This window comes from Siniperca chuatsi, linkage group LG16 (genome assembly GCF_020085105.1).
Source record: "Siniperca chuatsi isolate FFG_IHB_CAS linkage group LG16, ASM2008510v1, whole genome shotgun sequence".
NCBI lineage: Eukaryota > Metazoa > Chordata > Actinopteri > Centrarchiformes > Sinipercidae > Siniperca > Siniperca chuatsi.
Genome location: NC_058057.1, coordinates 11,978,710 through 11,990,787, shown reverse-complemented (window position 1 = coordinate 11,990,787; position 12,078 = coordinate 11,978,710). Strand labels below are relative to the sequence as shown.

Below are 12,078 nucleotides of genomic sequence, written 5' to 3'. Positions count from 1 at the left end.
TTTGCTTGTCAAATTTCCACACTGACAGAAAATCAAATTTGTACTTTTTGGTCCCCCAGATGTGACAAATACTACATGCTAAAGCAACACGGAGGAGGTCACATCTGAGTTAGCGCGGTCCAAATGCATATGGACAATGACACTGACATTTTTTGTTGTTGTTGTGTACACAAGCATATTGGATTTTAAATGAAAAAATTACCATCTGGTTTAAGTGCAGACTTGAAGGATTTCTACATCCTGATGAGTTCCCCTATTGGTCCCTTAGTCCTCCAATTTTAGGGGACCGAAGGTAATTGGACCATTCTGCCAGCCCGGTTTTGCAACCATCATCACTGATGCATTGCCCTAAAATTTGAAGAGTTGGTATAAAATGGGGTACAATTCCTACACTGTTCACCCAATATGGGTGCGAACACTCTCAAAACAATATAAAATGTCCGATTGTCCATATACATTCAGATTGCTCTGTAAAATTTGATTTATAAACCCCAGCCTGCAATTGTACGTTTGTTTGAAGACCTGATAAAATACATTTAAAGACATTTTAGATGTTTGAAAGTGATGGGTGATAGATATTTATTTCTCAAATGGGACTCTCTCTGCTGATACTTTCTAATGGGTGGCTTTCACTCGGGCCACAAACTCTACCACAAGTAAAACTAGAGGAAATTTGTAGTTGAAAGGCATGTAGCGCCGTCAAAATATCTCAGATATCTGACAAAGAAAAAAAATCTATTTTGCTCAGGTCTGGATTTTTATGCACGATTCCTCGTCCATTGTTTTTTTTGTCTTTGTCTTGTTTGATACGCTGGATTTACACAAAAGCAAAAGCTTTGTGTCACATTGAGCTGGAAATGGGATTTATTTTTAATATTTTTTTTCCACTTGATGTGTCTGCTCCATCTGAGGCCATTTTACTTAATCTCGTTTACATTCAGTTAACCCAAAGAAGTAAAATAGCACATTGATTGTAAATCCAGCATTATTGTCATTTTCTTTATGCTTCTTATTTAATTTTTCATTTAACTCCTCCCTCCACCTCTCCTCCCTCCACTTTCCCCACCGCCTGCTGTGCTCGGTGTTGCCACTGTGTGGTTGCCCCTCGCTACTGGCAGGCACTGGCCCAGGCCATTAAGGAGGCCAAAGAGCAACATCCTGACATGTCTGTTACCAGAGTGGTGGTTCATAAAGAAACTGAACTGGCTGAGGAGGAGGATTGACTGAACTCAGGTAATAATAATAATAGTAACTCATTATTATTATTATTATTCATGGTGAAAGTAATGTTGGAGGTCTTTATTAACAGTGGGGGGTGCATATAGTGGTTAATTTACCAAAGACAAAAACTGAAAATCAATGAGATGAAGCTCCCACATGTGAAGCTGTTAAAACCAGAAGCCATCATCACACATGCAAAGTTGAAGGAAGAGAAAGGAATATTAAATTTAGGAAGGTAGGCAGTGACTGATGGAGGACTGTGTGGAGTACAAAGGAAGTATTTTGAGTAGGAAACTAATGTTGAGTGCCAATCATCACACCACCCAGGCTGACTGCCTTCACCTCTATTTTCCCAGAGTTGAAGGGTCCATCGTGACTGTTTTCTCTGTTGACGTTGAACGACCTCCATCACCCTACAACAACCCACCCTGACTGACTGAAGAGGAGGAGAACTGAAACACAGGAGGGGAAGGGGTAGACAAATGAATAGAAGTTGCCAATCTTTTCAAAGTCGGTCTCTCTTACATGTCTGTGGTGCATCTAAATCCCTCACTCCAAAACCAAGAAAAAGAAAAATAATATCCTCACTCTTCCTGAGGGAACAAAAAGAACCACTTTGTTAGCTTAACATTTGTAGCGTGTTTTTATTTTATAATAGTGCTTTTTTTCCTTTAACTGTTTGTTTTACAAAAAGAAAGAAGATAGTGTATCTGTCATGTATTGCAAAAATAAATGCTGTAGGGATGCACTGATAACCAATCCTGATGAGATACAAGGCTGAAAATGATTATTGTTTCATTGTACCAGTGACCTTCAAAGCAAATTCTGCTTTTTTCATACGTAGATCTCAACCAGAGAAAGCTTTTATCTTCATAATTTTTGTCAAAAAGTAATTAATTTCAAGTTTTGTACTTTGAATCTGCATCAGCAGCAGTATTGGTGCATTCCTTAAAAAAAAAGGAAAAAAAAAAGTTAAATTACAGCTCCCTCCCTTACTTCATTATGGTGTAAATGGAGAGAAACACAATGTAACAGTAATTTCTATAGTAACAAGCAGGACTGCAGGAAACAGGGAGACACAACTTGGTCTTTTTTTTTTTCTTCTTTTTTTTTTACTTTTCGAAGTGTAATAAAATCAGTCTCACTCATTAAAACTCAGTCAGATGAATGGTAGAACCAACCTTGTGACATTATCATATTTTAATACTAATGATTACAGGAAATAGGGAGCTGTAACTTAAAATATTGCAGTAAAAACCAATCAACCAGGTTTATGAATTGTTATGATTCTGTCTTTTTTTCTCTGTAAGTATAGTTATTAATCATCCACAGTGCTTGTGTGTTGACTAGCGGCTGAGTGAGTTCGTTTTCAGTTCAATTCACTTTTTACTCACCTCTAAGCAGAGAAGACATTTTGCCATTCACAGTAGGTGGCAATGGAAGGAATCCTAATTGGGTCAGTGGGTTTGACATTAATTAAGCTCGAGAAGCCAAATGGTGCAGGTGGAATTAATTCCTTGTGATATATTTGAAAGTTTTACTGTGTTCTTAGAATTTTTACGAAATGGAAATTAATTTGAACTGAAAATGGACTGACTTTAAAGCTGGAGTATACGACTTTCTGTACAGTAAAACATTAAGGTTATTAGATGGGAGCAGTAATGCCGCTTTTCATTAGCTAAATGCTCTCCCTTGGCCCGCCCACTATACGACACTAGCCATTCCTATAGGGCCACAGGGAAGCAAGGGAGCAGACTTTTGATTTAAAAAAAAAAACAACTGAAGGATAATTGGGAGATAGAGGTGGCGCTGTGTGGTGCCAAACTAACAATTTGGGAGTTAAAAAGAATTTGAACATCGATGTATGTTGGCCTATTTTGCATCCTGCAGTGAGTTAAAGCCATTTTAACATTCTTAAGACAATGCTTAATACATAATCTGCAATTTAAATTATTCAAAAAGAGTTTTGTGCTACAACCAGCACAGGTACCAAAACAAGGACATACACTTGAAACCAGGTCTGTCCAAAATTCAGAATAATGGAACTTCTACCAGTTTGCTAACTCTGCATCAGAGCCTGTTTATCGCCATAGTTCAGCACTTAATTTCACTCCCAGCTTCTTTTCATACCAGACTACAGACTAGACTACTAACAAAACCTGCTAGATATAATGAGATCTGGGATTAAATTCAGCATGTCTTCACACATTTTTATCTTGCAAGAGTATCTTGAGCGAATCTAGATAGAAGGCTACTGTGTTGATTGGTTTGAGAGTGTGTAGAGAGCAGATTATCTCGGCTCATACAGTACGTCTAGAGAAGATTATCTTTGACCTGACGCTGGCTTCGTTGTAACTGTTTCACTGCAACCAAATGTTCTTCAGCATTAAAGTGATTTTATATGTTTTTGACCCGTTTCAGTTTCAAAATTACATTCAGTTGTATTCTACATTATTCTACTACACAAAAACCTGTCAGTACACTACGAACAGGCATGGAAACAGTTACAACATAGCAGTAAAATGCAGCTTAAAGGGAAGTGTATCCGAGGGTTTGAAGTGCTCTTGAAACCCCTAAATGGAATATTGTGATGTTATTATTCATTTTCTGTGTCCTTTTATCCAAATGTTCAGCAGAATTCCACAAAAATGTGACTTTGTTTAAAAATTGGTGTCATTAAATGGATTAGAACAAGGAGCAATGGTCTAATGCATTTAGTAGACACAAAAAAACAACCACATTTTCCTGAAATTTAACTGATTGTAAGCAAAGTGCCACAGATTAATATAAAAAACATTCCATCTGTACCTGCCTAGATTTGTCTTAACCCTCCAGTCTGACTGGACATAGTGGCATTTTGAATGGACTCAATATAATTTTTTATTTTATTTTAAGGTAGAAATATTGACACACATTCTCCACATTTGAAATAGTATGTGCCTCTTAATTTAACCCCTGTTTAAAACTTTTCTTTCTGGACTGAGGCATGTCCAGACGATGGAGTGGTAATGACTGTCTAGACTTTCTATTGGGAAATACTGGTCTGACCTCTACTATGCAGTTAAAAGACATTCCAGATGAGGGGGAAGCTTTAACCTCTAACCCTCTTGCAAAGAGACAAAGCAGCAGAAAAACATGAAAAACAAACAAACCGTGCAACACTAGGCAGCTTTGGAAGCTTTCACTGTTCAAAAAAAAAAAAAGAAAAGAAAAGAAAAATCTTTTAAACAACATCGGTTATATCACAACAGCTATATTTGTAGATTTTCTCATCATTTGTTGTCTTTTCTCTGTGAAACTGATCTAGTTGTTGAAAGATGGGATTTTTTGTGTGCCCTCTTTGATATTTTTAATATTGTCACACTTTTTGACTTTGAAGGAACACCACTACAAATCAAAATTTCTGCCACCATTTCCCTTTTGTACTTTTAGCCCCAGGTTTAACCTCTTTTCCGGGGGTCTGTGCTCTGTTTGAACCAATCACAGGAGCTTTGGGGGCTGCGAGGTCTGGTTTTCCAAAATGTTGGCAGCGCTTTTCTCGTGAATTTTATTTGAGGCTATTCAAAAAAAAAAAAAAAATGCTACCACAAAAGAATGTCTTGCCATCAGGAACTTTTATTATATATAAAAAATCAACACAGACAAGTGAAAGTGTTCAGTGGTTACCATAGCAACTCCATAATGTCACTCCAAGCAACTGGTGATGATGATTCAACGCCAGCTGATTTTTTAGAAAGTGTCAGGGATCTCAAGATTGTAACATTATGGAGGGCAATGTTACACAGAAAAACCAACAATATACTGCCATTAGATTAGATTTAATTCATACAATAACGTCTCTTTCTGTATGAGGCTGATGAAGCAGATGTTTTAAAAGACAAATGATAATTGGACTACGTTCTTTAGTTATATCTCAGGCTTTGTATTACAGTTTGGACAGATGAGACAGTGTACGGTCAATTAATACCAGCACAATTTTGTATTTTAACTACTTAAAACTCACATTCAACAAAACTTTTTAAAGAAACAAATTTTGGAGAACCAACCACAGCTGCCTCATCGTTCCCTGTTAGCCAAACAGTGATCACCGGTAGGGTTTTTCTGTCTAGCAGCTTAATTGTTTTGTGTCTCCCCACACACACAGCCACTCCTCCCCTGTGTAACACTGTTTAAATAAAGGATTGTTATACTCTGAAATCTGTTGGTCATATCATTTCTGCATTCATCCATTGGTTAATTTATTAAAATTTAAGTCCTGTATGTTGATGTACATAAAACTAAAATTCTGGTCATGTAGTATACTAATAATGAATAATAAGTGTATAATTACAACCCAATATGAAAAATAATAAATACAGCTCTAAAAGACGCCTTTAGCTTCATGATGATGTCAATAGTCTCTTCAGATAATGTGGTAACGTCCAGATTTCCGTGGGTGTTTTAAAGATGTATAACAGACAAGTAATTTTGACAGATCTTCTATGGCAGTTGATGATTTTCTTTACAGGCTTCAACATTCATCTTCTTAAGGCACCTTCATTTTGCCTGAGATATGTCCCTCCCAGGTCCCTTCTGGTGTTGACATTGGTCACATTGCACTGCAGAGATACTCTGAACTTATTTTGACTGGCAGGACTGCCCGAAACAATCAGGAAAGTGTCCAGTTTAGCAGGTTTGAAGTGTCTGGGCTGTTGATGAAGTCAGGTGTGCGAGTGCTACCCAACACTCCTCCTCCTCAGGTGTGTACCTCTGTATATCTGCCTGTAGATGGCGCTTCTGTTTTGCGGAACCTCCGACAGATCAGCTTCAACTGTGGATGAAAGAAAAAATGCAGAGCAATGTTTGAAACATTGTCTGGATGAAATGGGCCACAAAATACAAACTACATGGATAATAGTCTTAACACTACACTTGTTGCCAGGTTTTTTTGTTGTTGGTCGTTAAGCTAGCCAAGATTTGGGAACATAGGCAACATGGAAGTATTAACCGCCTTAGTTATATAGTATGTTTTAGCTGTTTTTATGCCACTTTTGCCAATTAATTTAGACTTTTTAAAATGACTAATTAGGAGCGATTTAGGTGGTCATCGTCATAGTATATATGCAGTCACCTTTTAGGTCTGCAACGATGTTTACAGTAATTTGGTTTTAATTACTTAGGAAAGCCCTAAATACAACGGTGAAAAATAGCTTTAATTTACTGTGTGCGCATGCGCCGTGAGAGCCATCACTCGACTCGCCCTCCTCCAGCTTTAGTGACGGTTACAGGTGTGACAGCAGGTATGCTAATGAAATGTTTAAACCTTCTTTTGTAGCGTTAGGTAAAAAACAAAAAAGACATAGGAATGGCTCCCCTTTGAAAGCTTCCACAGAAGCTCGAGCTACCTAACTTACTTTAATAGATATAACTGTTGGCATTGATAGCAGACGTCCACAACTAGCTCATAAACTAGCTACTCTAAACAATATTGAATATAGTAATTAATTTGTCGTATACAACCTATTGTTTTTTTACTTTGCACATTTTACTAAAATTCTGTCACTTTTTGTTGCTAGAATTAGGCATGTTTTATTAACGTTAGAAACATGAAAGAATGGCTTAATGTTTTACAAGCAGTAGAGTTGCCCCTGTGGTTTGGTGAAGGTTGGATGTCTCCTCACAAAAATCAACCGGGGAAAAGCCGCAAGGAGGACCACCACATCACTGAGTGAGTTTATTCTTATTTTCAGGTGATTATACACAAATGAAAACATACTTATAAATATTATATTCCGTTTCTGCCAATAGCTCCTCCTAAATGTTACACGCTGGACCTTTAAAGGTGCATTATTGTGGTAGTGAACACATCAGTTACCCACCTAAAATGCAACTCTAGCATCTGTTTTCTACTGATTTAATCACTGGAGGACCGATGCAGATAGAAGTATTTCTCATCAAGTCAGTAAAACACCGAAACTCTTAAATAGAAAGTAATTTTCTTTAGTTTGAGTACCAGTGACAAACAGTAAACTGCAGGTGTACTGTAAGTATAGTCGTGATTGATCATAATTAGCCTCAGAATAAACAGCAGATGATGCAAACCGCATATTGACACACACACACACACACACACACAGGCTTTTCAACCTTGTCCATTGATTCAGGCCCATTCATTCCACAAAGTAATTGTTATTTTTGAAAAATGCTAAGTCATTTCTTAAAACAGTGGGGCACTGTAGTTTTTAGCAAATATTACTCAAACAGGAGTAAATTCATGTTACTCAACGGTGTTTCTCATTGATGTGTTTTTAATAGTTTGTGGACAACAATGGAGGTCTGTGGTACAGAGAAGCTATATCAGGCTTTGGATACACAGATGATACTTGTGAAGACCAATTCATTTACTGGTTTTGTAAATGGTTTCTTTTTATGAGATTTGTTGACAGTAACAAAAATATATATCACCAGACTCGTCCTTTAAGTTTAGATTTAAATTGCCAGCTTGTCTTGATAATGACCTCATCCCAAAATCAAAAATGTCGTCACACATCGAACTGTGAATTGAAGGCTGTAATTAGTTTTTAATCACAAATTGGGACTAAAGAAAGAGTAATCCACTAAGAGTGGGGGTAGATGATGAAAGTGGATCCATGATCTTTGCTGGATGTGTGTATGACTGTGTCTGTCTATAAGGGTCAGGTTCACCAGAGCACACACACACATTCACAGATGAAAGTAAAGCCATGTTTCCAAGGTTTTCATGCTTTGAGGCCACTAAAACCTGCAGTAACCTTCTCTAACACACACTGTATCTCTCACACATTCACATATGAACACATACACACCAACTAAGCCAGCATACTTAATCATCTCAGTAATCAGTATCTTCACAGTCAAATGTAGTTTCATCCTAAAAATGTCACTTTGCCAAGTTTTTAGTATTTTTTTTTTCTTGTAGCCTCTTTTGGATGTTTTTCATTATTTAGAGTGTAGCTTAGCTTCGGGGCCCATAGTAATTTTTTCTACCTGGGTGTGGCATGAGCCGTCAGGTATTGTTTAAAAGACAATGTGAATATGAGACTTGTGGTAGCTTTAGCGATTGATAGCATTGAGATGCAGTAAAATCTTCCCTTTGGTGTACAGTTTTTGCAGAAATCCTTACAGTGTGGTGGTGAGTGTATGTATTTATAGTATGTGTGGCCCTGGAGAAAGGCATCTACAGTATCCACCACAGCACCACAGTAAATAAAACACCGCAAAAGGTTCTGGACATGGGCTGGACATGAAAAGTTAATAACATGCCTACCCTGTCTGAGTTTCCAGCTGAGGTAGATAATCAGTTGCAGCAGCAGCAGACAGACAGACAAGAACAGCAGCAGACCGAACAGCCAGAGAGGAAGAAAGCTGTCTGTCTCTCTGTCTGTCTGCGTGATGGTCTGTCGAAGGAGCAGAGCCAGATCAGCCCAGGGGCCACTCAGCACCTCCATACTGCTCCTGCATGGGAGGAAGCAAATGGTGAAATCAGGATTAATGTAATAATAGTAATAGAGATGTGTTCAAAAGACATCTAGACACCAAGATTAAAACTGGGTTAAAAATGATTGAAAAGTAGAACTTTTTTAGACTTCTATGTTACATGTAACAGTTGTTTTAATAGCATACAAATGACTATATTTCAAAGTGAAGCAGGTCCTTCCTACATGTTGAGATATCATAATTGAAAAGGTCAATAGGTAACTTCAGTCAAGTAAACTTAATACAAAGTGTTTGGAAGAATATACTGTAGCAAGAGGTTACTAAGCAAACACTTTTGAGTGTATTTTATGATTCAGATTTGTGAGGCAGGGGAAATAATGTAGTAGTAGTAGTTTCACTTTAGCATACAATTAAGTGTAGAAAAATCTAGGTGCCATCTCTATTATGTTGATCTGAATTATAGTGAATAATTTATGTGGAATCCAGGTAGGAATTGACAAAAAATCATCAGGTGATTGGTTTTCAGTGGTGATGGCACGTATTTTTTATGTCTTTTAAAATGTGTAGTAATTTTCATTTTTGTTTTGAAGTCACCTAAAATCAACATGCAGTTCAGTACAATGAACATCAGTTTGATGTTACTATGTGGTTTTCCATACATGAAACATATTGTGACATTGCTTTTGAGTAAAGATGTTTATCATGATATTCATTTCAACCATTTCACCCAGCCCTAATTCAAACAGCAAGTCAGATTTTGAGGACGAAGCACTGTAGTAGTCGTTGTTGTAGTTTTTGTTAATGGTAAAGACATGTGTGTAATTTCCAAATTGTTTGAATGGCAGCACGCATTAAAATGTAGTCAGCTAGCCTGTGAGACTTTGTGTGCAATTTCGTACATATGCAAAATCTGTTGACCTGCTAAATTTCTTAATACCAGCCACTAAAGCTAAAAGCAGAGTAAATACAGAGGAAGAATCATATAGAAATAACACACAGAAAATAATCAGGCTGGTGCAGGGTGTTCCAAAACAACTACCTACACTCACAGGAAACAAAGTTTCAAAACATTTACTTACAGTTTTTCAGGTTCCCCAAAAAGGCAGGTTTGAATAGATGCAGGTGGAAATGACTTGCAGATGGCTGCCAAATATTATCAGTGAGCTAAAACATTGTCCTGACAGTTTTCCTTACTGATGAGAAGTTGTCTTCAGTGGCCAGGATTTGAGTAAAAAAAAAAAAAAGAAAATTCAGAAAGTGTCAGTGTGTCACATCAGTTCAGGTTTCACTGCCGAAGGTTGTGAGATAATCCGCAGAATAATTCATCAAGGAGAAAACATGGTCAGTTCAGTCCAGAGGTAAAAGTTGTGATTCTGTTTATGTTCTCTCTGTCTCTTCTTATGTTTTGTCTTTTTCTTTTTTATCTGTCTCTGTAGGTTTTCTTTTTCTCCCCGTCTCTCTCTCATTGGTAGCAATACCACCTCTGTTGTTGTTGACGATGTGAACTTTGTTCTGTTCCAACAGTCAAGCCTTGCAATTGCTAAGAAGATTAGCTATACAGGCTAGGCCTGTGTGTGTGTGTGTGTGTGTGTGTGTGTGTGTGTTTGTCTGTGTCTGTATGTGTGTGAGATATGGAGTGTAGTGTTGGGGGAGGGGGGTTACTGCAGGTTTCAGTGTCCTCAAAACATGAAAATGGGGAAAAACTGTTCCTCTTTTATGCTGTTTGCATGTGTGCATTGGGGCCTCCAGTAATGTTTTGATCACTGAACCTTAGACCTTTGTGCTCACTGTGTCATAAAACACACACTACTCACTGACACACACACCTTTTTTTTAAGTTGCTCCCTCTCAACAGACACTTGTAACAGAACTGATAGCATCAACCTTGACTGTATTGTTATAACAAAAGAGGAGAGACAACAGTCAGTTTAAAACAAAAGCTTAACTCAAACTGTAGTATAGCGCCCCCTGTTGGAAGGACACACACATGTCTGTTTTTAGTTTGATAAACACATGACTTTCAAGGTGGGTGACAATATTTTGTTAATGCATGCAGATATGAGATGGCTCTAAATGTGAGTTTTACACATTTTACACATTTTACACAACAGACATTGAGCAACATTAGCATTCATTTGGAGTCATGTTTCTGTCCAATATTCACTCTCCTTTTCTGGCTCTTCTCCACTATGTTTACCAGATAGTTGCTAACTTTGTCTGTCTACCATTTGGTACTATACAGTGAGTTTTAGATGTTTTTTTGTCGAAAACAGCTGCCTGCTGCGGCTGAAAGTGATGCTATGAGAGCGGTGAGAGAGAACCTAAACAGTAAATTTGCGGGCCGGCAAACCAAAACAGTGAGCTGAAAGACGCTATAAAGGTCTGTAGAGCTGAGGGGAATTGCATTGTAGGGTGATAATTCTCTGTAGCTCGTCACTATGAGCGACCCTTTTCACATTACACATAGTCAATTGAGGCATTGTTTTAAAAAAGTTGTGCAGCTGTAACCTAAGTGTATGAACACTGATGTAAATTTCAGCTGTATTTTATTTCAATCTTAAAGATTTTATAAAGCTAATTAAAAAAAATGTTTCATTGCACGTTTGCATTGCACTTTTCATTTTTCGTTTGCACAGTAACTTCTTTGAACAGGCTAAGACCTTAATGTTAAAATGTAGCTAAAAGTCTCTGGATATGTGTTTGCTCTGAAGTCCCCAGGAACGTCAGGAGACTGTTGTTTAATATTTGCAGCAAACACATATTGTTCTTATTTGGAAAAGCAGCATGTATCCTTGCCCTTGGTGTAGTTTGATACTCTCTTACTCAGATCTCAGCATCAGTACTCTTGTCATGTGGAGACTCATTTAAACACACCAGTACTCTTGTCTCATGGTAGGCTTTAGGTGATAAAATCACAAGCGTAATGTGGCTCTGGCCGGTGAGAAGTGCTGACTTATTGAGTGATGCTGTCATCAACATCAATAGAATTGATCAGCTTTGTTGTTTCTCTGATTGATCAGGAGATAATGGATTTATTTTTGGAGAAGTGTATGTGTGTTTTAGCCTTTTTGTGTGTTTATGTGCCTGAGTGCTTGTTTTCTGATTGACTGGGGCACAACGGAGCTATTTCTGGAGAGTTCACACACAATGCTCTGTTTGTGTGTGTGTGTGTGTGTGTCTGCTCTCTTATTGATCAGTTTGTGTAGGCATGTGAGAGAAAGACAGAGGCATCTTTGATGTTTTTATGTATTGATTTGATTTGAAGATTTATTTATTTATTTAGTTTACTTTATATTCCAAAATGGCACGTTTACTTAAAAAAAGAAAGAAAAGGAAAAAGAATAAGAAACACACAAAAAGACAAACTGCAACTGTTCATTATTTATTCTACATGACTGATTA

At 37.5% G+C, this 12,078-nt stretch overlaps 2 protein-coding genes and 1 long non-coding RNA gene across 16 annotated transcripts in view; 2 read left to right on the top strand and 1 right to left on the bottom strand.

The window, feature by feature from the left end:
- The window catches only part of epb41l2 (erythrocyte membrane protein band 4.1 like 2), a 59,649-nt gene extending 54,231 nt beyond the window's left edge, over positions 1 to 5,418 (top strand). For all 14 annotated transcript variants that reach the window (XM_044169807.1, XM_044169808.1, XM_044169809.1 and 11 more), the window contains 2 exons: positions 1,119 to 1,233; positions 1,578 to 5,418. In XM_044169807.1, coding sequence (XP_044025742.1) covers positions 1,119 to 1,223 — 105 coding nt within the window. In that variant the 3' untranslated portion in view covers positions 1,224 to 1,233; positions 1,578 to 5,418. The remainder of the gene's footprint in view (positions 1 to 1,118; positions 1,234 to 1,577) is intronic.
- LOC122863378 lies at positions 2,311 to 10,353 on the bottom strand. The gene is made up of 3 exons (XR_006374994.1): positions 9,756 to 10,353; positions 8,507 to 8,694; positions 2,311 to 6,031 (listed from the first exon to the last, which is right to left on the bottom strand). It is a non-coding gene; the product is annotated as an uncharacterized LOC122863378 (long non-coding RNA).
- The window catches only part of tmem244 (transmembrane protein 244), a 63,561-nt gene continuing 57,530 nt past the window's right edge, over positions 6,048 to 12,078 (top strand). Inside the window, exons 1-2 of the mRNA XM_044169828.1 lie at positions 6,048 to 6,500; positions 6,838 to 6,928. The gene's annotated coding sequence lies outside the window, so the exon portion shown is untranslated. The remainder of the gene's footprint in view (positions 6,501 to 6,837; positions 6,929 to 12,078) is intronic.